Here is a 25,287-nt window from a genome sequence, read left to right on the forward strand (position 1 = left end):
GTGCGTGCCCCCGCTATCGATCACATCTGAAGCGCAGAGGACACCGGCAACGTGCTGCACAGGAGCCACGCGCGGCTGTGCCACTGCTCTCAAGCAGAGACCTTGGGGCTCTTACTACAGAGAATGCTGCTTTGCATGCCATCTTAGGATTTTTTTTTTATTATTATTATTATTGTTTGGAGTATAAAAGTAGAACTAAAGATACATTGTAAGTGAGGTGCAAAAGTGTCTCCTGCTTGCCAGACCACCTAGGTTTGAGTCCAGCTAAAGAGGTCCAGTGAGGTTGCCTAGGTCTGCTATCTAACTCTGTGCCAAGTCACCCAAATTCTCTGTGCTTCAGCATCTGGAAAACAGGGCTAATGCTACCAGCCTCTGGAAAGCGCGTGTGTGGATGTAAAACAGTGAGTTTCAGCTATATAGTGTAAATAGTTTGGATATGAAATACTGCATTACTGGAACCCTCATGAATTCAGCAGTCATGTTTCTAGAAGATAGTGAGAGATTTCTATTCCTTTCTGACTGCAGAATTTTAGTATCTGGAGGAGTTTCAGTGCTTCCTTCCCCTCCGTACTTAGGGGTACTGGGAAAATCAAAGTTAAAAAAAATAAAAAAATAAAAAAAAAAGACCAACCACCTGGCAATGCCTGCCAGAAAAACTTGTTTCTGTGTTGATGGCTCTCAACAGATTTTCTGGCATCAACTCTCTACCCCACAGCTCCAGCTAGGAAACCAAGATGCCAACTTGTGTTAATGTTTGTGAATTTTCTGGAAAGCAAAAAAGCCAAGCAGGCACTCGCGTGACTGGGTATTTGCTGCGTAAGCCTGGGTTGGAGTCTGTCTGCAGAAACAGTAAACTCTTCTGGGGTCTGTGGTGCATGGCAGCCCGCTGCATGCCATTTGCAGAGTGCTGGGTGCAAGCAGGTAGCTGGTGGGTTCAGTGGTGATAAGATTATTTAATTTTCATTCTATGCCTATTTAAATATGCAAGCATAAGAAATACAGAAATTATTTATTTGAATGACAAATCCAACAGTGGCTGCATTGAGACACTTCACAGAATGGGGCAAGAGCCTTTTGTGGGTCTCATTCAGACCTCCAACAGACTGCCCTAACTAGGGGTGTTCACATCTTTTCAGTCTCTGGTAACACTGTAAATACCACTCTTGGAACTCAGCTATAGTTTAATATTAGGCTTTAAAACTGTCTTGTGGTTTGAGTGCTGTAGTCTTCCACTTGGTTTAATTCTCAGATTCTCTCTCCCCATATGCAGGAATAATTCTTTTTAATGTGCCATTTTTTTTGTTTTATTTTTGCATTTAATTATACCAAGCCATTTAAGGTGGATAGTCAACATCCCCTGCTTTAGTGTGGTTGTCAAAGGGGAGTGGAATACAGCAACACCACACTTAATCGTTCACTGGGCAAGTTAAAATGTACGTGGCAGAATAGAAGTGAGCCTGTGACGAGAGCAGTTTCCTTGTGGTGTCTTCTCATTTTCCTCTCTTTTCATGCAGTGCAGAACCACTGGAGCTATTCTGACCAAAAGCCAGAACCCCTGTAGTGAAAAACACAGAAAGGTTCATAGGTTTAACAATTTGTTATTTCTGTTATTTTTGGGATTCTTATGCGGATAAAACCAGTAGTAATATGCCAACAGTAATATGTACACATGGGACATTGTCAATAGCAAGGAGTTCATCAGGATGCCACTTACTTAAACATATTAATCTTTCTTTTAAAGGCAGGAGAAAACCCAGGAGTCAGTCTGTCCAGGCACACACGGCTTTAAACCAAAGGCCCCCTGCTTCAAGTCACTCTGGACCAATTGCAGAAAGCCGCCAGCCTTTCATCCAAACATCTACATCTGCCCATGAAATTGCCCAAAGGCTTTCTAGTAGTCAACTGTCATTCCACAACTCGGCAACATCTGTGTTTTCCCAGTCCCCTGCTGTTCCCGTTGCTGGCCAGCTGACTGTGCAGGACCGAGCTGCGGCAATGCTCAGGTCCAGTCTGGCCTCTTCCACCAGCTCAACTCTCAGCCTGCTGTTCGGCAAGAGAAGTTTTTCAAGTGCTTTGGTGATTTCTGGGCTCTCGGCTGCAGATGGAGGTAACACCAGTGACACCCAGTCATCCAGCAGTATGAATATTGCCATGGGTCCATCTGCTAGAGCAGCAAGCCAAGCAACTCGGGTAAGGCTGAAGCCAAAACAGCAGTTCTAAGCGTGAGCTGCTGTACTGCACTCCTGTCAGGTTCTTGAACTGTCCTCAACATCGTTTGGTTTCTTCCTTCTCACTGGTCAGAAAATAGTCTTTTCCAAAACAATGTCAGGATTTTGGTATTTGTTTTGGATTTTGTTGTATCACAATCAAAATGAGAAGTTCAGAATTAGTGTGTGTATCTGAGAGTGGTGATGTATTTGTAAGTAATTGACAGACTGGCTGTTAAGCACGCACCTGAAACTGCAAAAGGGGCAAAGTCAGACCAGGGACTTAGGTCTCCATTTCCTGCAGCCCAGGTGATGAGTACCATCATAAGCAGATTAAATAGCTCCTTCCTTGCTTGCTTACACAGGACTTCCTTAATTCTTTGCACAAAGAGGAATGGTTCCCACTGAACAGTGCACTTGTTCTGTCCCTCTCTCTGACCAGAAATTCAATCCAGGACCCGAAAACCTTGCTGTTGAAAGGGTTACTCAAAGGAAGTCTGTAGGAAGTATTTCCCAAAGGAAATCTGCATGCCCTGTGATTCAGCATTTTCTAACAGCAAAACAGTCCACACAAAGAACTTCCAACCCCTTTCCCAGTCGGCCCCCAGTTCTATTCCCATCTTCCCTGCAAAATTCAATGCACATAGTAATGTTATTGTTTTATTGTCTACTTAAGTATATTTATTTAACTTTGGTTGCCATCAGTTGCTTTCCTGAATTTTGAAACTTTCACCTCAGCACTACAGAGCAGTAATGTGAGAAGACAGACTAGAGATAAAGGGCAACTGCAACTACAGGTTGAGTGACAACGTAATTAAGACAGACTTTTGCATTTGGCCTATCACATGGAAACCAAACTGGCAACAGGGGAAGACTCTGGATATGGAAAGTCCAAACCACTTTTCTGTTACTACCATTCTGAACTGTGAATAACTTCCCTAATTTTCAAAGAATTCTCCCAAATTCAAGTGAAAAAAGCTCCTTAGCCTGTGTGTACTTTGCTCTCAACCCAAAAATACCATGTATGGTATAGTTCCCTGGAGTTCTGTCATGAACTTCAAGAGAAGTTGACTGTACATTACTTATCTGGGTCCAATCCTGCTTTTTTGCTCTAATGAGCATTAATAATATTTCTACCTGTACAGCTGAACATATCAGATGACAAGGTGTAATTCCAGCTCTCAAGAGTTTATAGCCTAATTTGCAAGCAGTCAGCCAGTCTGCAATACTGAGTACTACTAATGGTAAGATTCACCTCATCTAACTTGAAGCCATCTAAAATTTGGGCATGAAGTCTCAGTAGATTGTTGGTGTGGCCTCTGTATTCAGTGGAGAGGACAATCTCCTTCATCCTTATGGGTGTCAGGAGGAAATTGTCCCCCGGGACACTCGTATCTCTCTCCGAAGCATTGACTGCCTAGATGATACACTAAGACTACATGGTTAAATTTAGATGAGGTGAGTCCCGGCCAAAGTAACTGCTCAGAGTCCAGGTGCCTATCTGAAAGTGGTAAGGACAAAGTGTTGTATTTAAATGTAACACAGCACAGTTCTGGAAAGCTTTTATACTAATGGATTCCTTACAGTAGGGTGACACTGCGCATAACATTTTCAGACTGAAAATTGCATTCCAATTTTGATGAAAAGGTTTCTTTGTAAGTTGGATTTAAAATCTGGTGTAGAAAGCAAGTCCCAAAGCAGCCCGATTTAATTTCTTAGAAGTCAGCCCTGCTCGGAGCAGCGGTTTGGACTGGATGACCTCCAGAAGTCCTTTTCAATCCGAATTATTTTACAGCTCTCTATACATGTACATCTGTGGTACTAAACCTCTAGCTCCTGGTCAGCTTTTCTTTCCAAATGTATGTGTTACACAAAGGGTGACAAGTCCCTTGTGAATAATGCAAGTTAAGAATCCCATGCCGATTCACAGAATGACATTCTTAAATCAATTTTTAACTTTTTTCACCTATCACTTAAAAAAATAGCTGAAGCGTTACTTGCTTACTTAGAAATTTCCTAAACTTTTTCTTTCTTTCTTTCTTTCTAGCAACTCACTGAGACCTGCGAAGCAACTGATGCTACAGAATCTAGACCAGAGCGAGAGGCAGGTCTGGCCCATGCCATATTCATGAGTCAGAACCTGGAGTGCAGAAGGGCCAGCCAAGAAGATATGGCCCTGGAAGACACCGCTTCTCAGCAAAGCCTGTCTGAGGAGCAGTAAGGAGTGTTCCTTGCCCAAGGGCCACAGGCTTCTTAGAATTAAAGACAGAGTAAGGTCAGGGAGCTACACATGGGTTTAGATTCTTTCAAATGTAACAAGCAACCTCCAAATGTTTATTTTTCTAACTTCTACACAAGAATACCACAGGGCAGGTGTTCTTCAGGTGAAGGCCTTGGCATGGGTAGGGTTGGAAGATGTCCTAAAAAACACACAGTGCCACTTCATCTCAGGTTCTTATAAATCCTAGAACAGTGAATACAACCTGTTTAATGTTCCTTCCCCTGGAACAGCTGGAATCACAAATGAATACAGTGAGAAATAATAATACAACTCAGTGAAAAGCACAGAATATATCTCTTTCTTGCCATAACTAAACAGCTGATTGCATGCAAACTAATTGGCATTTGATATATAACACATAGAAAAAGGCAACTTTGAACAGAAGCAATGAATACGTAAAAGGACAGTACATGTACTGTAACATTAGAGCTAAATCTGAATTTATTTTTTTCCGACAGCAAATCTCAGTTTTTTTCTTTAACATGTTATGCAGGTGGTAATTCTGAATAGCAACATAGCATCACAGATTGATATACTGCATGCAGCCATACTGAAATACTGTGTGAACAAGCCATGCTACACAGATCTTAAAAAGGCAAGTGTGAGAAAAGAAAGTATCCAGTGCATGGAAAGCCTTCAAAGCATATGGTGCACCTTATTTGAAAAGAAAGCAGCTTTGCATACACAGCTGCTCTTAGGTAGTATCTCGTGCTCCTGTTTGGTTTACAGCAATGTTTCTCAAATTCCAGGCAACAGCCCCCTTGGGAGTTGCAAAAGGGCCCAGGGGAATCCTCAAGGACAGGAAAGTGCAAAGCAGGCTTTAATTATTGTGTGGAAGTGTTTGTATTAGGAAGAGAACAGCTAAATGCCTTTAACTGCTGGACACAGCTCAGTGTCCATAAACACTTGTAGCCGGTAATTACACAGCATTCTGACTTCCCTCCCCCAGAGAAACTTGAGCTGCTGCCACGTTAATAGTTGCGTAGACAGATGATGCGAAGAGGGAGGCCATGCTTTCACAGAGCTGGAGAAACACTGATTTACAGGAATGCATGACTACTTTGGAAGCCAAAAGGCTGCAACAAATCCTTCCTCTGCTATAGTATCTAAACACAAACCGCGTGTTCTCCTCATTATTTTTTTTAATTAAAAAAATTGCAGCTATCAGTGTCTTGCTGTTCCTCTTTACTGTAACTGCCATAGATTGTTTCTAATTCTCAACACGATGATGTGCAGCCAGGCTGTGTTGTCCCAATTAACAAGAAAGATTTAAGGAAAGATGCTGTAGCTAAGTCTCATTACTGTTAGGCAATACACAGTTGCGTTCTGAGCTTCCTACTGTGCCACACTTAAGATTATAAGTAGTAGAACTAAATAACACCTAGTGAAAATAAAATGATCTAAGTATGTTCTGTGTGGCAGCAGTTTTTTGGTTTACTTTTTTATTTTGAATTGTTTTCACTTGCTTTCCGCTTTATAGAATTGAGAAATCTATTGTTTTTCTTTCATTTCAGATCTCAAGGAATTGATTATTTCTAAAGCTCAGCACAGCCTAGGGAAAATTCTGCTCATGTTCACAAGGGCAAAAGCAGAGTATTCATGCACTGCCCCCTGACACACATGGTCATCAGTGCAGTTTAGGCCCTACTAATGTCTCCTCCAGCATCCAGGTGTGATGTGGAAGAGGAAATTCAATTCAGCTGCTCCCTTCTGTCCACTTCTGGCAGATAGTACCTCTCCTCCCACCACTCTGCTCATGAAGTGCTTTGTCACAAATGAAGGAGGGAGGTTATACAGGTAGGTGGAGGGCTCTTACTAACAGCCACCAACCCCATTGCTGCCTTGGGGGCTTTTGCATGGCAGTCTACTAAGATAAACCATCACTGCTTTGTCTTCCTAAACCCTGCCCTGTGTGGAGGCAGGGCAAACAGGCACTAAAAACTTTCCCATATTCAGTTAGTCTGACTTATGCCTCCAATTTTCACATCTTTAACTTAAGTTTGAATTAATTTCCATCAACAATAAGTAACTCCAATAGTCTAAATCAACCTAAATGATTCTATATATCCAACTCAAGCATACTAAAACCAGATTGGGAACCAGCTGCACCAGGGCCCAGCAACACCACCTTCCCCCAGCACCTCATCTTCTGTAAGAGATTCTACCATCTCCATGGCCTCTGGTGCTGCACCCTAACATAATACAGCTGCGTCACAGTTACTGACTTAGTCCAAGCCATCGGCCCCTGAAACGTAACTCCTTGGGGGCAGCAGTGTGCCATGAAGCCCAGCCTCCTGCTGCACAGGGTGGCTGCCAGAAAAGGCATGTACCAACTTCTTTGTTGAGGCACAGCACACAAGCAGTGCAGAGCAGGAGTCAAGGTGAGATTCAAAAATTAGTTCCTTTTCGTAGCTATGGCTTACAGAGTTTTTATTTTGCCTTAAAGTTGTTACTGTAGCATAGTGGGTTGAAAAAAAACCCAAGAGCGACCATTAACAATAGTAACAAAGACAAAAATATAAATCAAAGATGACAGCACAAACTCTCCCATGTTATATTTTTCCATTATTTTGGAGATAGTCTGCAGTAAGACTGCTGCTATATGCAGTGTTTTTAAATATCGGCCAATTCTACAGAACAATCAGACATGACGGTTAGAAACAAAACCTGGAACTAGATTTGAGGTGGTGTTGATTAACCACATCTTAGACCTCTCCCCATGTTTACATGAGGTAGAGCTAGACTTGATTACTCTGTACATGACAGAAGATGCATTTAAGGCTCTGATGCACACCAAGCTAACAAATACCTACCTAACTTTTACACATAAAGGCTGCTCAGAGTAGCTGCTCAGAACAGCTCTGCATAGCACCAAAAAACCACCTGAGTCTGTGGGAATGCTATTCTCAGCACCAGTAACCCTGTTGTTAAAACTTGGCTCTGAAGTTGCTCAGGCTGAAGGGTTTGTCTTCATTACATGCCTGATCTCTTACCACAGCTGTGAGGCAAGAAGGATGGCCACCACCAACACCTTTTAGATGCACTTCCATTTTGTGACAGTTTTGAAGAGTCAGGTGCTACACTTTAATTTGTCCAGAGCCGCACAGGTCGCTTACTCAGGAGAGGCTGAAGGCAGAAGCCTGCCCAATGCCCATTCAGCCAGCCCAGAACCTTCTGCTTCTGCAACCTGAAAGCAGTGCCGCTTTTGTCCCGCTACCAAGCTGAATGCAGCCTTTGAGAAGATCAAGCACTCGATCCACAAGAGCATTTGGTACCTGTGGTTCTTTCACAGAAATGTCAGAAGGGATGAAGAGATGGAGGCCCTAGCTGCCTGCCCCCTGCTTAACCCCTGGTAACATCATCATTGCTGAAAAGAAACATCAGGAGTGATTTTATCCACACTGGCTCAGCAGGGCCCTCACAACCAGAGAGGAACACAAACAGTACAGCAGGCTACAGGAAGGATAGTGAGTATACGGTAAAACAAGCACACACACAGTACTTCAGCCCTTCCATTAAGCGGGGCATACCTACGCCCCTCCCATTTTGTTCTCCTAAACCTTCACTAATAGGCTCTTGTTTATATCATACAGTAAAAGCTGTGCTACACTCTTAAGGACAAAACATGGCCTGAAGATCTGGTAAAAAGACTTTTAGTTACATTTTACCAAAGCCAGCCACAGGCTGCTGAACTGCTCACATCACCTAGTAGGCCCCCAGCCTGGCCTTCAGTCCAGCCCCTTCCCACCACAACACCAAAGTAGGAAACAGCAATGGCTACAATGTACAAAGTTTGTTTCCATTCATCCAGAAATAAAAATGCTGGAGGTCCTGCTGTTCCCTCCATTTTGAAGTGTCATACAAACCTCTTTATGTAAGGAGCTGGAGTTCTCGTTCAAAAGTCTCACCTCACTCCCATAGACAGAAAATCTTGGCATTCATTGTATGTGAGACAAATGTTAACAATGAGTCTTTTTCCCTTGACAAGACGGCCAGATACTCTCAATATCTATGAATGACATTCTGAAACCATGAAGTTCTTAGGAGTCTGCGATGTTATTCGCAGCTTTTTAAAAAAGCTATTTATTAGACTAAAGCAAGAAATGTCATCTGCATTTGGCTTCAACCCACCAACTGACTGCTCTTCTCTTGCTGTGGTATTTAAGTTAAAGATTAGCTGAATTTTGTGCAGCTCATTTTAGAAGATTAGAATTACCAGTGAAATTCTCCAGCATGTAATAACCATCATCTCATCAATGTGTATTTTTTAACTACCCAATTATTGCCATATTTAGATGACTCCCTGGATGGGGAGCTGGTATTTAATTACAATGTTTCACCAGTGCTTGTACATCCTTAAATCTGCAACACAGACATATTACTTATAATTAACTTTGCAGTAGGTCCAGTGTTAAAGATTCATCTCTCTCATTCAGCTTTCTCAGAGTTTTACAAGTCAAAAATTGTCTAATGCATGATAAATAATGCAGGCCCTGTTTACTCCATGCTGTGCACAATTTTATGTTGGAATTACAAGCCTCCTTGCCAAAAACGTCCTTGGTTCTCGGGCTTTGAGAGAGTAACTGGTACCTCATATTCTCCCCTTTTTTCCACCAATTAAAACCTGCAGGTGCACTAACATTTTCATCTGGAATCTTGCCGGTACATCAGAGGTTATTTTCACCAAATGTGTGCTATTAGTAAAATTGGCCCATCAGGGGAATTGTGAATGCTCTGTTTGCTGTTACAGTGCTCTCAAGGCCTTCCAAATATTTTACTAGTGCAAGAATAGACAATAAATTTTTACCTCTAAAGTAAACACAGGGTATCATAAAAACTAAGTTCAGTTGGAAATAGTACCTTCTCACTCACTCAATGTATATTTGAAACAGGCAAATCACTTCTTCAGGACTGTCTCAGATTTAAAGGCCAGAAATGACTGTTAAGGTCATCTAAGATCTCCTGCTGAACACAGACCACAAGATTGCTCTTTATTTCTCTTGAAAAGAGCTCTAGCTCAGAGAGGAGATGGGCTTAAAAAAGGACCAACAACAAAATAAAGACTCTCACCAGTTTTCAGATAGGTAGCAGAAAGCAAGAGCCACTGATGTCAGCAGGAAAAATACCCTTTGATTGAAAAGGGCTGATAATGTCACTCACAGTTCCAGTGAAGGAAAAATCCACCTCCATTTTGGAAGCTTCCCCAGTGACTAACGACCCTCACAACAAAAGGTCTTCCTTGCACCAAGAAACAATGGCTCTATAAGCACTCTAAGTACTATAAGCACACTGGTCAAAAGTTCCCGAAATTTGTTGTTATGAATCTTCCCCCCCCGCCCAGTCTATTAAATGATGGGACTACAGTAGGCATCATGGCACTATCTGCAGGGCAATACATCTGCTTTTAGGAGGAACAAATACTACTCCTAACAATACCGGCTGAACTGGAATTTGGAAAACTAGACTCTGACATCACTCCTGAAGGAACTCCCCTCCCCAGTGTCTACAGAGAAGTGCCAAATATCTCCATTTTATTTAGCTTTAAGGGTCAGTCCTCACTTAAAACTCAACTGCAGTCCCACTCAAACCTTGCTAGACTTTGAGTAATTACTTAATCATTGAAAGAACTGTTCTTTTGCAGCATATTTTACAGCTTGAGAGAATTTAACAGTGAAACAGTAGGCCATCCAACACTTAAGTGCAGAGAGGTTTCTGTTCAAAGTCTACACACACAGTCCTGAAAAAGTTTTCTTTGGTTCCAAGTCCTTCACCTCCGACAAGGTGTCTTGTCAGAGTAAGATGCCTGAAGTAATTAAGGGATTAGTGACACCTTCAGGGCACAGCCTTATTTTGCAAAAAGCAGCCAGGAGCTGTACATTCTCAAAGGAGTGGGACTCAAAGAGGAATTCTCTTTTTCCCAGATATGATGAAGATGATACTAGGACCCAAACAGATTTAGGCAGAATGGTAGTACAACAGGGCAGTCAGGGAATAAGGCCATGGCATCCTTCAAGATGGCCTGTACCTCCTACGTCTGTGGAGGGGCAACGTTTGTACCAGACCCTCGTTCTGAACAGAGGAAAGAGAAAGGACATTCCTCCCATGCTCCCAGCTGTTTCCAGGGCACCTGTAAAAATGCCTGGCCCCATCCAGCCCCCTACAACTCTGGGTGTCAATTTTACTGAAATACATAACTGAAATGATATTTGAAAATGTCTTTAAGTAGTTTGCTCATTTTAACAGCTGTTCAACTGAACAGAAAAAAGTAAAGAAACAATTGAATTCTTAACAACTTTTTACAGCCAGAGATGACTATAAATCATACAATGAACAAGTGTGCACCTGGGAGGGAATTCTGTTTTCACAACATGCAAAACTGATTAAGTGGTAGCGCCTTTCCTGAACACATCTGCACACCTCATAGGGAAACACATTGTCTAATACTCTCAAACACTTCTTATTCCACCATTAAGCATGTACAGAATTGAATAAGGAAAAAAAAAACAACCAAACAAAAAGTATCAATAAACATAACAGACTGTAAAATTCATATAGACAAATGCAGTATTAAGTTGATCCTAACTTAATAAACTCTGCATGAAAAACACAAGTAGAGATTTGACTGAACTTCATGGACTTGAAGTAATTTTTTTAACTGGGTGTGGGCCAGGATTGCCATCAGAAACTTGAAAATAAACCAAAAATGCAGCCCTCTTACCAACTACTGTTGGGGCCACTTAAGAGAGGGTAGAGTTGGTTCTTTTTCCTCCTGAAGTGGAATTCTGTAAACGTCACTTGGGACTACAGGAAATTTCCTTGAAATTCTAGATTAACTCTTCTTACGCTGCAACTGGAGAGACGGGTAGGAGGAGAGCATCTGCTTATTCCATCTACCTCGTGCATTGTCAGTGCTCATGTTGAAACACATCTGGACACACCCAAGCTGGGTCACAGACAGCAAAGAATTTCTAAATAAACCAGGCAGAGCACATGTATATTTTGGGCAGAATTTTGTTCTGTTACACCAGGGCTAAGTTCCAGATACTGAACTGCTCTCTAGGCAGAACACTCCCCACCACACTCTGAAAGACTGAGATCTCAAACAGATTTGACAGTTAATTGCTTTTACACGGTGTAACTAGGAGCAGAGTCAGACCACCTAACTTCCATATACCCGGATTAGAACTGGATGTTAACCGTGCATCTGGTCAATTATCTGAAAGGATGAGCCCGTGAACTGAATAAACGAATTCTGCTATCTCATTTTCACATTTCAGAGTATTACCAGCTTTACCTTGCTTACCCTGAAGGCTCCAGTAAAGCCTCCAGGGGCTAAAGCAGGAAGGACAGACTCTAAAACATCCGCAAAATGTTGTAATGTTTTGTAAAAATAAAAGCTTTAATGTTTACAGGCAAGAAAAGGTCTTCATTTTCTGCAGGATTCCACAGCTGCCAAGATGTCTTGCAAAATGCTGTTTCTGTTTTCCTTACTAACCTAGAGAAAGAGAAATTAAAACTGATGTCATTTGATGAATAACCTCTATATCAGTGTATGCTTCAAAAACAAACAAAGCAGAAATTCAAGTGCATTTCTTTCGCAGTGGAGGAATGCTGCGTGTCAAACACCTGCCACCTTCTGCCACTGAGAACACAATAAGCTAAACCGCGTATGTAACTGAATATTCAGTGATCTTTTTTATTTAATTACCCGTGGTATTTTGCAATATTATTATTATTTTGCAGGGCTTGAAAAACTAACAGGAATCACTCAAAGAACCAGCACGTACTGTCGTCATTACTAGAAATCCTTTTCAATGACCAAATACAGTTTTCCTACTATGAAGTGGAGTTCTTCTGCCTTCAGTACTTGAAAGGGCTGTATTTATTAGGATGACAGACCTAGTCAAAAACATCTACAATGAAAAAAATTAAAACAGGCTTAGCAGCACAACTCTGCATTCTGAGAAACTTCAGCATTGCAGGACAGAAACACCTTGAAAAAGAAGCAAGACTACTTGAGAAAGCTGGGCACGGTGAGGTACGCCTTTGGTTGACCAGTCGATGCAAATGTTGGACTTTAAGACCAGTACATGTGAAAATCCATACAGCCTGTCTTTCGCTGGGCCCATCTGCATTGCAGCACATGCAGATTACTGTAAAATGCCAAGCAAATGCTAGCACTTGCTAGTCAGCTCAGCTCCCAGGTGCAGCAACAATACAGCACAGAGCTGTGGGAGGTGGGGGGTCAGAGGGGCAGTGGGGGGTGTAAATTACCCCTTCTTGATAGAGCAGGTCCTGATACAGAGCCCAGTGACCCAGAGTGCCCTGCATTACTAACTCAACCAAACATGGGCAGATGGCCAGGGTGGTGAAAGGGTTAACAAGCAAGTCTGAAGTGTCAGCAAAAGCCTCAAGAAATCTTCCCCACTGTTCAGATCCCTGCAAAGAGGACAGGAAGAAATCAGACAAAGACATGAGCCAAAAAAAAAAAAGTAAGGACGTTCATATTTTTAACAAAGTTTGAGAAATGCTGTTTGCTGAGGAAGGAGAGACACCACACTATGCATGGCATAAAACTCTCTACCAGCAAGCTTTCACTGAATTGGTGGAGGCCCCATCCCTGGAAACGTTCAAGACCAGGCTGGATGAGGCTCTGAGCAACCTGACCTAGTCAGGGATGTCCCTGCTCCTTGCAGGGGGGTTGGACTAGATGACCTTTGAAGGTCCCTTCCAACCCTAACCATTCTATGATTCTATGATTCTAATTCCCTGTATTTAAGATCCCTGCAGGAAGGTTTGTATCTCTTTCAGTACTACAGTCAATACTGAATAGGAGAAAGTGCTATTATTATTATTTTTTTTTTTTTAATGAGCTGAAAGTCCTACCTGAAGAATTTGGCCCTAGGATCCTATTGCTATTCACAGTAACAGACAACCTATCCAAATGCTGGAAATCAACACGGTGGTCTCGCCTATGCCGCTTGAATTCCAGAGAGCAGATCAACATGGGCCTGATGAAAAAGTGACATTAAAAAAAACCAACAAAACAAAACAACAAAAAAGGGAATGAAAGGAAGATGTGCCTGAAAATGTTGATGTTCTTATTGAGTGTCATTCCAAACCTATTATAAGATAAACAGAAAACCCCACAATAACAAAGAGAGCAAGACAACAAAGAATGGAATTGCTCTCCAGTAAGGCTATTGAGACACCCCAAGGTAAACAAGGCAGAGAGCACACATGAGCCAAACTCTAAATCTCACAGCAAGTGTCCTGATAGCCTGACTTTCAAAGGACCTTCTGAACATTTAATAGCTCTTCCCATTGTCTCACAGCCAAGAAAAACAATACCACATTTTATCTAGCCCTTTTCCATACCTACATGCCAGAAGTCCAGTGAGAGCAGCAAAGAGAAAGTGCCAAGTGCTGGGAAATTTTCACGAGTGTTTTACAAAGCCTGCTTGATAGATCTGTCTCCTCTGAAGATCTGGAGACATTCTGTGCAGGCAGTTTTCCCAGAGGGAACAAATCTCCCAGTATCTACACTGAATGTACAAACAGACGGGTAGATTTTTGAGACAGGGAGTTGAAAATAACCGTAGATACTGCTTATACTAAGCATTTAGGTAATGTGGAGGAAACTACCACCTAGACTCCAAGCAGACAACAGTAGAGGACAAAAAGCTCTCTTTCGCTAACTTTAAGTCCTGTCAGGGAAACCCCTCTTGTACAGTCTGTTCAAATGGAATCTTTTCTTCTTCTGAGCCACTTAACTATTTATTTCATTTCTTTATGCCTTTTAAGGGATATGCCACCAAGCTTCACTAATGAGTTTCATGGATGCAAAATCAATAGATGGTAAAATGGGAGAAAATGAATATGTGCCAGCTACCAAGGATAATCTGATCCTATTTATGACACCGTGTCTGCAAAACTACACAGTCCCAGGCAGTGCAAAAAGAGCCTCCGCAGTTTCACTGGAAAGTTTAGTTTTCAGCAAAATGGAACTGGGCAACAAAGGAAAAAAAAATGTGTCAAATGTCGGAGCTCCTATTGTTAAATGCTCTAAACATAATAAATTAAACATTTGAGACCAAATTCTCAACCGCTTTTAGGGCATCTGGGCCCATTTACACCAACTGAGTATGCTTTCAAGACAGAAGGGACTGTAAAACCCCAAACAGCTGTCTCCATGCACTCAGTGTCAAACATCAGAACTGTCCTTGTGACACTAACAGAAGGATGAGAAAACTCTGCTGAGTTACTTGAATGCAGCCTAACTCCACATTAAGTGACAAAGCAGGGAGAACTTTTTTGGAAGGTAGCCACCTACTCCTGCACACTTCCAGGCACCATAAAAGTTAATAGGAAATTACTGACCATGAGCTATTTGGGCATTCAAGTTCTCCCCATGCGACAGCCCTTGAAGAACACAGCTGGTGATCCAGTGCATCCTTCAGCCAGTAACACCTCTGACTCCCCATGGGCACATTCTGTTCCTGCTCATGCACATGTTTTAACCGGTTGGGAAAGAGCATGTAGAGTGTCACTGGAGCGAGACAGATGCTCTCCTGCACAAGACTTCAGCGTAGCAGATCTCTGCCACCTCAACTCCTGCAGTCTGTCACACGTTTCACACCCGTGCTTTTGGCTAACGGATTCACCAGAGAACTCTGTTTAAACAAAGAAACCAGCACATCCTAGTCTCAGCAGTATAAACAAGACGGCTCATTTTTTGAAAGTTTTTTTAGCTAGAGAAAATACTGCTCCATTGAAATTTACAGGTAGCTGGCTGTAGTCAGTACCTAAGAGAAAGATATATAGGCAGGTGACACAGCTAACAATCTAGGGTTGAGTGGCACATGCCCTCAGAACATCACCTGATAAAAAGAGACAGAGGAAGCCTCAAAAGCTTCCTAGAAACGCCAAATGCTGTCTTCTAGCACTCTGTTCCCTTCTCGGAGAGGACCAAACGCACACTATTGCCTTGCCGTGACTGCAGCCTCAGCACCGAATGACCATTTCTTTCAGTGAGGCACTCTCCATTCCCTCTCCCCCAGTTCTCCCTCAAGCAAGCCATATAAAATTCACATTCACGTGCATCCCTGTTCAGTAACACACATCAGCTTGTCAGTGGGAACCTTGGCATTTTATCTCTGAAAGAACAGTAGGAGTTGAATGCTCATGCGAGGAACGGTATCTTCTCTTGTCTTTCCTCCCAGGATTGCTTTAGCACTTAATTAAACTGGCATTTAATTTAAAAACCAGAAATTGAAGATGATAATGGGACCACCAACTAAAAGAAAGCTGAGGAACTTTTCTGAGCACTGCAGCTTTGTTAATCTCACTTTGAAGACGAAAAGAAGAAGATGGAGGCTTTGCTTTCTCTGCAGTATTTAAGATCATTCAGTATAAAGCCGATGAGATAGTATTTTTTCCTTCCTCATTCACTTGGATAAAAACAAATCAAGCATTCTCACAGTGACCTGCATCTGATAAAGAACAGATTGCAACAGTATAGTGCTCTACAGCATACTACCTCTGTTAGTAAGCCAGGATGTGTAAGTCCCACTTACTGAATTGGTAATTTATAGAGATGCACAGTTCAGTTTTGGATATATGGCTTTATCCTCTACTACAAGTAGTACACACTAAGCAGAAAAATAAATCAAAGGAGTGGGGGCTGTGTTTAGCTTGGTTTTGTGAAGCATCCAGGACACTTACAGGTGTTAAGGAAACCTCACGTGTGTATTCCTGTGAAAAGGCTATGTTTGGTTGTTAAGTTTTTGAGAACCTCCCTGTAACAATGAGAAATGCACTTTGAGGTCCTAATATTCTGAAAATTATGTCTGTAAAAATAACACAATGAATTCCAAAATTGGTTCAGCGATTCCAGAGAAAGTACACTCCATTTACAAGTGTTTTTCTTCTAGAAATCATTTCTGCAAACTCCACCGCTGTTTTTATTTTTTTTTTCTTTAATATGATTACCGGTAATATTTCTCCAAGACAGTCTTTAAAAAATAAAAATCTGACTGGACTTTAAAAGATTTAACTCTTAGGAATAATGAATACTTATACAGCAATAATACTACAGCAAGAAAACCTTTTAGAACAACTAAATCATTACTTCTACAGCCCCTCACAAAGAAAGCCAGCTGTGTGAGACTGCTACAGTAAGTGCCAAATGTGATTTTTTTTTTTTTAATAAGGTGAACACCTGCCCATTAAGAATAAAAGGGAAACTAAAAAACTTATTTCATACAAGCTACTCACAGCTATCAATTGGTAGTAACAATTAGTTTTTAAAACAGAAACAAATACAAACCTGCAACCTAGACAGAAGGCTCTTTAAGGATATTAAATATGACTTACATTGAACACTTGAACATCTTTCCTACTTCTTATTTCTTCAACAAGATCCAGTGGCTTTCCCTTAGGTATTGGAATAGTTCCAAGCACCACGGCCCCTGAGCCAGTCAGCGTTTGACGAACAGCTTGAATAAAAGCCTGGCTGAAGAGTTCCATTTTACCAATCTCATCTATGACACAAATTTTCTTCTCTGCATCACTGCCGTGGTTTACCTGTGGAAAAGCGCATCAAGAGACTGTTAACAGCACAGAATTTAGAACAAGTAGGAAAAATAATTTCTATGCTAATAAAAGAAATATTTCCAGAAGAATTCAATTCAATTGTAATACTGGTCAAAGTGGAAGAGTCAAAGCTGCTGGTAACTGACAGACTTAGAAATCTATCATTTCTATTTCAGCACAGATTTTTTTAAATATAAAAATACATGTACAGCATAAATACCAACTATAATAGGAAATATCCATAATATCAGTTTTACTTCAAAGCAAAATTCTCACAAAGGCCCCATATGAGCTGTTTGACAATTAAGAACTGCACTTTGCCTACTAGCAGTTCTCAATCAACGTGAAGGTCACCAATTTTTCAAAACTTCACTCCTCCTATCAAATTATGCATTTAGAATAGATCAATATCCACAAAACACAGTATTTAAAAAGAAAAAAAAAAGATTTGCATTAAATCTAGATTTGTAAGTTTGTCCTCTTGTAGCTGGGTCAAAGGAGGGTCAAAACTAGCATTTCTCTCAGAAACAACTACCTTCCCTCAAAGCTGTCTGGATAACAACCAAGCTGTTTCCAAGCCTGTCTCACGTCAGAACAGTAATCTTCCATTTCTCTGTCAAGATACAGTTTATTCTATAATCCCCCTGGATTGTAGGATAGGCACCATACTAAAGATAAACCACATTTGTGGTTTGTTTACTGTGCCAAACAGTACTGTGCTGCAGATTGGTGTGAGCAGCAGGGAAGTTGAGGAGACAACATGAGTGACTGCCGCTGAAGGAAAGGCAACTCTGAAAATGGAGAAACTATTCAGCAGAAAAAGTAGTGCACTGCCTACCCTCTCTTGGTAAAAGTAACTGAGAACTGCAGTCCATTATTTATAGAAGTGAGAAGGAAATAATCTCAAGTCAAGTCAAAACATCACTGTAGATCCATTAATATATATCAATACCAGCCATATTATACAGAACCTAAAAAAAAAAAAAAGAAGGAAAAAAGATCGACATGTTTTCCCTCGTGAAGGCAAAGAATTTGCTTCTGGGAAAGTGGAAGAACTGTATCATATGCATCCTAAAATCTTTTCAAGCTAAGTCCCTGCTGAGTAACTGTTTTATCTAAAATCCCCTCATAGATCAGTGAGGTAAAAAGCCAATACTAGTCATTAGGTCACACACTGAGAAACAGCACATTCTGCTTTGAAAAAAATCCTCAGTCCTGCCTGGTAAAGTTTCCAGAACCAGAAAGATCATCCATTTTAGGCTCTACCCCTGTTCTCACTGGAGTGAATGAGTTCCAAGCCTTAAGAGCTGAAGCTGTCCTCAAGACTAAACGGGCACATGTCCACTCTGTGCTGCTCTCTGATCAAATCAGACCGTACCTGTGACTCTCCTGCCCTCACTCTTAATTTGTCTCTTCTTTTTTCAGTTCTATGATCTTCCTTACTCTCCTCCTCTCCCATTTTGTGCCACCTACATGCACGACCACATTCCCACAAAACTGATTAACAGTGTTTTCAGAGAGAACAGGGTAATGCACCGTCCGACCCTGCTGGCCCCTTTTCTTTTTCTCTTCACTCTCTTGTACTTGCAGATAGCTATATAACAACAAGAAAAATTCAGTGCTGCTAACACCCTTCTAGCAAGATCCCTTCTGGACTTCACATTTATGCTGTACTAAAAGGATTCAGAGTCCAGCGCCGGCTTAATGAAGGCTTTTTTATTAAACTATCCTTCTATTTACTAACATAGTAAATCAAGTTACTGTGAAATTAAACATAAAAATTGTCTCCTTTTACTCATGTTTCCTTTCTCCCTTGCCCCCAATATCTTTTCTTCCCTACTCTCAGACTTTAACGTTCCTTGACAAAAACAAGAATCAGATCCTCAGTCTAATTTTTGCTCCTTACACCTCTTTGGTTTTTTGTTCTTTTGAATGTCATTAACAAGTCACTTCTTCCTTGGCCCCTTGAGCTTTAGCAGTGTAGAAAAATCACCACAGGATTCTTTTCAGTAGTACAGGTCAGCACCTGCTGCACACCATTTGTGATATGTTATTGCCAAAATCAGATCTGTTCTTGTTTAATTTTGGAGAGGGGAAAGGTTGGAGTGAGAGAGAGGAGAGAGAAGGAAAAAGGGAGATAATCGTAGTATCGCTTGCACTGTTTTAATAGAACGTCAGAAGGATAGGAAAAAGACTGTGTGGAAAGTCTTGTTACAGTCAGAGCACTCCTTGTGCAGCAGGCTAAATCCCAAATTATCAGCTTGCTATTATCAGTTAAAACCTACCAGTCTCCCAGTAATTATAGAGAAGTAATCAAAAATAACCACTGGACTCTAGAAACAAATGCTTCTATTGGAAGAAGATGGGAATCGGAACAAGAGGGGAAAAAAAGGCTGTGAGGAGGAAGAGCAGCAGCAAAAGCCTTTTTCTTGGACCCACTGACTCCACCCAGTTCTGCGTGGTAAGCCACTCGTACGCTTTGTTTGCTTTCCAATATGCAAGACAGTGGCATAGGAAGAAGCTTCCTATCAGCTATCTCTCAGGCCAAGGAGATCCTGCTCATAGGATGATGTCAGATCAAGAATGAGAAGGGACTGCGATCTCTCAAGCACCACAATAAGCACAAGAGAAGCAGCCAGATTTGCCCCTCCAGCTTCTTGATCCTGTAGTCAATGAGAATTAGCAAAACCCAAGTAACAGGCCATTTATTCGTATCAAAAACTAGTGCTCAAGAAGGGCCTTCCAACAACACTGATTACCATAAAACATCCATTTTTCAGCAGCTTTCATACGATACTCACATTTCTCAGCATAGGTAGAACCAACTGCTCAAATGAAACAAGGTCTACAACATATTGTCCAACCCGATATTCACGTCTTGAAGTAGAAGAATCAGAACTGAATTTGAAAAAGCGACAAATAATTCCTTCTAAGTAATGAGTTTAGTGAGAATTCACTGCAGTCATTTCAAGTGGATTTACGAGAAGTTATCCTAATAAGTCAAATCTCCTTAATCCCTCTAAGAAAAGGAAAGAAACTCTGTAAACCATGCATTAAGTTATATTGCAGATAGCATATTTCAGATAATAAATGTATCATAAGCTACCTTCACAACTACATAAGCTCAAATTTGAGCATCGTACAGAAGGACAACAGGATCTAAAAGGCAGCAGGTATATTTGCACTGAAATCAAATACATGCCTGCAGTTCAGATCTTTGAATCTGGGAACGTGACACTACAGACAGCGTCCCAGCAGCAGCCCAAATCTCACTATCGGCTGCAAAACCCTTAAACAATCTTGGAAAAATACTGAGTTTGCATGTGCTGCATCACACTATTCTAGGTGAACCTCCTTTTTTAGCAGTATGCAAATTATTTGGTCAGATCAACTATGTTGGAATGAGGTGTGATATTAGCACTGGACCTAGACTAAGCTTTGTACAAAGCATAAAAAGCTAAATCTAGTGAATCAGGAGAGACTGTGAGCCCCTCGGTACTTCAGAGGCCTCCCTCTTAGTGGGACTCTGAAACCCTCTTTTTCTTAAAATTCACATGTGGGATTTGTGAGCCAGTTACTGGCTCTTTAAGACAATGTTACATGCAATTTCCCTTTTATTTTCCACTTCTGTCCCCATAAATTAGCTGGCGAAAAAAAAAAAAATCTTCCTCTGCCTCTCTAATCTGGTGTAAAATAGGGAGTAAGAGAGAACACCCTTCTCCAGTACATGTTCAATATTTAACTATGCGATAGAGACACTGTCTACATACACAACACAGGTATCAGCCCGGACACGAGAACCGAACAAAGAACCTGAGCATGAAAGCCATATGTGTGCTGGAAATCGCCTTCTAAAGGAGCATTTAACATGCTGACAGACTGCAGCAGAAACATAAAACAATAAGCCACTTACAGTTATTAAAACCTCAGTACCTGACTCTAGATAAAGGTCCTCGTTTTCCAGACAAAGTGACAACATCAAATCCTGTCCTCCTGCCACCTTCTCTGACTTCCTCTGTGTAAAATCCATCGATGGGAATGCCTGAGGATTTTAGAGCCTGAGTGACCTTCTGGATCAAAGTAGTCTTTCCAACCCCTAAAAATAAAGAAGAAACAAAAAGCACACAAGATTAATCTTCTTCTACACTAAAAGCGCATTTTTAAACACCACAGTAATGATTCGGTTCAGCAGGAACATTGATTACTTTTTAAGCTTGCAAATTGTTTTTTTTTTTTTTAAATGGTAGGGCAGAACAGAGCACCTTTTAAAGTTCATCCTGTACTAACATTGTAATGTTTTATTATCCTTTAAGAAGGATTTCTACAGTGAAGTCACAACAGAATGGTACAAATAACCCAGGCTACCACTGAACTTGTTAGCTTAGAGAGCATGGGGGCAGGCCACAAAGCTTGCCCCAAGGCAGGTGAACACGACAGCCATTCTGTTACACAACTCATATCCAAGCTAGCTGGAAGACTGACTGATGAATCTCCCTCTCTACCACTGCTATTCAGTACTTTTTAAGAACAGAGCTGAGTTCATCCCCCTTTTAGATCATAAGGTCAAAGCTGACTGCTATTACCAGGAGCCTAACTGGTACAAAGAACACACTACTTCTTTTGATGTTCTAGAAATCGGAAGCACTCAGTGCCCCTGAGATATCAGGTCCTATGTGGCAAAAAGTATTTCCAACAACAGAAACACACTTCTTACGGCAATTGAAGCAAGAGAAGTTTTGACTAGGTACAGGGAAAAGCTTTTTAATCGTGAGGACAATCAAACCCTGGAACAGGTTGCCCAGAGAGGATATGCAGCCTTCACATCCTTTGAGGTTTTCAAGACCTAACTGGATAAAGCCTTGAGCAACCTGGTCTGGCCTCACAGCTGACCCTCCTTTACACCTCCTGAAGTACCTTCTCACATGAATTATCCTGTGGTCCTCTAATCCATCTTCTTATCCTAAGATGGATCCTTAAAATCCTCACCACCTGATGTCTCCTAGCACAGTCTGATGTACCTTCTACGATGTGAACGCTGGCTATGTTCCAGACATCCTCTCAGTTCCCACAAAGGAGCGATTTCTTCTCCTTTGCCATTGTACAAGTACATCCCTTGACAACCTCCTTTTAAACTCAACTTTATCACCTCTCACAAAATTTTGTGTTATCACTTCTTTTTTAATCTTTGCTGTAAAAAAAAAATCAGAAGATAAAAAATATCCTGCAGAATAAAACTTCAAATTCCTGGAGACAAGGAATATGGACTAAATGTGAGGTGCCTAAACATGCCAACAGAAATAATTTCAACGTGCACATATCAAATTCCTCCCTTACATTTTAAGCAGATTTAGGAACAACTTTCATAAGTCAGTATCAATGGGAAAATATTCTGTGGCTTCAGGGGCACCTAGTCAAACTAGTAGGCAAACTTTTCAGAACTAAAGCCAAAGGGATTCCTGGCATTTGAATAACAATAAAATGACAAATGTGGCACCATCAGTACCTACCCTCTTTCAAAGGCCTTGAAAGTATAAGCAAATTTATACTAATTTGGCTAAAGTAGATTTACTATCTCTAATTTTGTTATCTTCATTCAGTAAATTGCCACAGAAAGCTGAAACGATTCAAACTAAGTTTAAGAAATCTTAAAAGTTATACATTTAGCTAATCAAAACAGTACATTCAGTTTCCGTTAAATGAGCAGAGACAAGGCCTAAGCAGGCCTAACCTCTGCGTGTCTCAGAGGGCTGCCTTTTTCAAGTGTATGGAAAGACAGAATGAAGGTGGAACGTATTGCAATCTCAGCCTAGCAGTAGCATTTTAAATTAATTCCAGACAAGACAGCCATCTGCAAAAGGTTCACCATAGGGAAAATCAGGCCCACTGCTTTACTTCCAGACCACAAAAGAAAGCTTTGCAACCATAATAACTAGTTTGCTTTTTTTTTTTTAATCAATGTTATAGTTCAGCCCTCATGCTGTATCCCACTCTACCTCACAATAACCAAATTCCCCTACCATGACAAACTACTCCATCGCTTCAGTCAAGGCCTGCCCATCTGGGATACCAATTATTACCCTACAACTGAGCACTACTTAGGTTGGAAGTGCTAAATCACTACTGAAGGGAGGAACGGTCAGAAATTATTAATGGCTGCAGTTTAATTGAAACAGGATTAGTTGTCCAGGTTTTTTTTCCCTCCTCTCAGTACCGAACAGCCAGGTGGGAGCCAGGGACAAAGCATATGACATGGGATCAGACTGCGGGCTGAAGTGAAGTTTCATGAGGAACAAATTAACGAATGCAGCAGCTCTGACCTCAAGAGGCGACACCCGGGGAGGAGAGCAGCTACAGGCCGACTGCCTGCTCGCAGGCAGCTTGCCGGGCCCGACTGCAGCCGCCGAAGGTCGCTCACACCCAGGGCCGGGGCTGGCGCCCGACAGCAGGTGCCTCGCCCGGGCTCTAAGCGCTTCACAGCCCCGCCGGCCCCGCGAAGGCCGGCCAGGCCCAGCCAGGCCTCAAGGCGTTCCCAGCGGCCCCGCCGCCTTCCCTCGCCCCGCTCCCCAGGCTCCTCCTGCCCCCGTTACCTGGGGGTCCCGTGAGAAAAACATGCTTGGACATTGCGAGGAGCTGCAAACCGCGCTCCGCCTCCTCCCTCTCCCCAACCCGTCCCGGCTGGCGGAAGCGCAGCGCCGCGCCGCCCGCTCGCTCGCTCCGCCCCTGGCCCCGCAGCACCTCCGCCTTCTGCCCGCGGGGAACCGGTGATCGTGGCGCGGTGTCTTTCAGGCCGCCGCGGTAAAGCGGCTCGGAGCTTTGCTGCTGCCGCTGCCCTCCCTCAAAGCGACGCCCGGGAGGTGCCCGCCCCGAGACCCTGTGCCGGCGCTGCCTGACATGGCGGCTCTTGTGGCCTTGCATCGCAGCGCGATGACGGCAGGCATTGACGGCTGCTGAGGGGAGCCCGGCCCTCTCCCGTGGAAACCCCCGGGCGGGGATTACGGCAAAATCCCGTAATCCCTTCCTTGGGGCACAGGCCTCGGGTGGCTGACGCCGAGGGCCGGCGGACTCTGCTTGGCCTGTGGCGGCCTCGGAGGCGCGGCCCAGGGGTGGGCCGCTGCCGTGGTGTATCCCAGAAAATGGACAGTATTTAAGGTTAGGGGAGAGGAGAAAAAGCAGTTAACTTCCTAAATGTGAGTCAGCATTTTCTTTATCCAGTCAGCTTGACCTATTTGATTTCTGAATATGTCAAGAAAGCTCTCCTTAGAGTTTTCTACTCATTTCAGTTAAACAACAATGCAGCAAACCAGTCAATTAAAAGAGGAGTGGGTTGTCTGATACCTCCATGCAGACAGCAAGTGTAACTAGGGTGTTAAGACACCTCTCTGCACCCCGAAACGCCATATGCATGTGGCATATGCATTTGTACTTGTTTAGACTCAGTCAGTAGGGACACATAAGAAAGCAGGGAAAAGGATTTTTGGGTGGAGGGCTGCGTTCCCCAGGCCGAAGTGTGGGTGAGGTGTGTCCTGCCACTGAGGCATATTGATGCCTGCCTGGCTGTGAGCACCAAAATGGCTACCCCAAAATACTGAGCTGAGAAAAGGATACCTCCTGGTTGTTGCTTGCTCAGCTAGAATGGATCTCTTCTGGTTTAGCACATCTTTGTCTGGCTTTCATTTTCAGTGATTTCCCAAGGATTTAAAGGTTATTCATCATTTTCACAAAGATAATAAGTATCCTTTTCAGCCAGATGAAATGATCAGCAGATAGAGTGTACATCACAATAGAGACCTATTTCCATGGCCACTCTTCCTTGCATTGTTTTATATGCTTAGCAAGATGAAAAGCAACCCTCTATTTAGTGATTCTGCATCTTTAAACATACAATACTTTCAGGTCAGTTCAGGAGCTAAAAGTACAAGGGATGCAGTCAGCTATTTCACTGCATAATAACAGTACCTTGTACCTTAAGTACCTGCTTCTGAGGAAAGCAAAAGTCTCTTTCAGTCTCCAGTTACACTCCAGTTAAGGGTCAACACTCTTGTGAGGTAGAAATCATCATCACCACTTTCAGAAGGAGAAATTGCAACAAAGAGATGTTAAGAGGTGGAGTAAATAAATTACACATTTGGTCCCTCAGGTGGCATGCAGAACCAGAGATGATGCCTAGGATCAGTTTGGAGGGAAAGCAAGTTTGCTAGTAGGAAA

General features: G+C 42.2%; 2 protein-coding genes across 7 annotated transcripts in view; one reads left to right on the top strand and one right to left on the bottom strand.

Moving 5' to 3' along the window:
* Positions 1 to 4,490, top strand: part of PCNX2 (pecanex 2) — a 160,949-nt gene extending 156,459 nt beyond the window's left edge. Inside the window, exons 33-34 of the mRNA XM_086743929.1 lie at positions 1,742 to 2,190; positions 4,255 to 4,490. Of these exons, the coding sequence (XP_086600055.1) occupies positions 1,742 to 2,190; positions 4,255 to 4,428 (623 nt within the window). The 3' untranslated portion in view covers positions 4,429 to 4,490. The remainder of the gene's footprint in view (positions 1 to 1,741; positions 2,191 to 4,254) is intronic.
* NTPCR (nucleoside-triphosphatase, cancer-related) lies at positions 1,416 to 23,777 on the bottom strand. 6 transcript variants are annotated; one of them, XM_086743931.1, is made up of 6 exons: positions 23,670 to 23,777; positions 21,016 to 21,178; positions 19,884 to 19,980; positions 16,864 to 17,073; positions 11,899 to 11,983; positions 1,416 to 1,555 (listed from the first exon to the last, which is right to left on the bottom strand). In XM_086743931.1, exons 1-5 carry the CDS (start codon positions 23,701 to 23,703, stop codon positions 11,915 to 11,917), a joined length of 573 nt encoding a protein of 190 aa, XP_086600057.1. In that variant the 5' UTR covers positions 23,704 to 23,777; the 3' UTR covers positions 1,416 to 1,555; positions 11,899 to 11,914. The 6 variants fall into 6 exon arrangements, 4 of the variants coding, with proteins under 4 accessions (XP_086600057.1, XP_086600058.1, XP_086600056.1 ...); XM_086743932.1 differs by lacking the exon at positions 1,416 to 1,555 and adding an exon at positions 4,543 to 4,671; XR_015258062.1 differs by lacking the exon at positions 1,416 to 1,555 and adding an exon at positions 13,375 to 13,499 and having other exon boundaries at positions 11,861 to 11,983.
* Between the last annotated feature and the right edge of the window lie 1,510 nt (positions 23,778 to 25,287).

The sequence above is a fragment of the Chlamydotis macqueenii genome, chromosome 3 (assembly GCF_036417535.1).
Source record: "Chlamydotis macqueenii isolate bChlMac1 chromosome 3, bChlMac1.mat, whole genome shotgun sequence".
Lineage (NCBI taxonomy): Eukaryota > Metazoa > Chordata > Aves > Otidiformes > Otididae > Chlamydotis > Chlamydotis macqueenii.

What these genes read in the sequence shown, in the direction of transcription:
- NTPCR (XM_086743933.1), bottom strand. Translation starts at nt 23,703, where the DNA reads ATGTCCAAGCATGTTTTTCTCACGGGACCCCCAG. An exon ending in GGACCTTTATCTAGAGTCAG is followed by an intron (nt 19,981 to 21,015) that starts GTACTGAGGTTT and finishes TTTCAAATTCAG; the next exon opens with TTCTGATTCTTCTACTTCAA. An exon ending in TTCTACCTATGCTGAGAAAT is followed by an intron (nt 17,074 to 19,883) that starts GTGAGTATCGTA and finishes GCTTTTCCACAG; the next exon opens with GTAAACCACGGCAGTGATGC.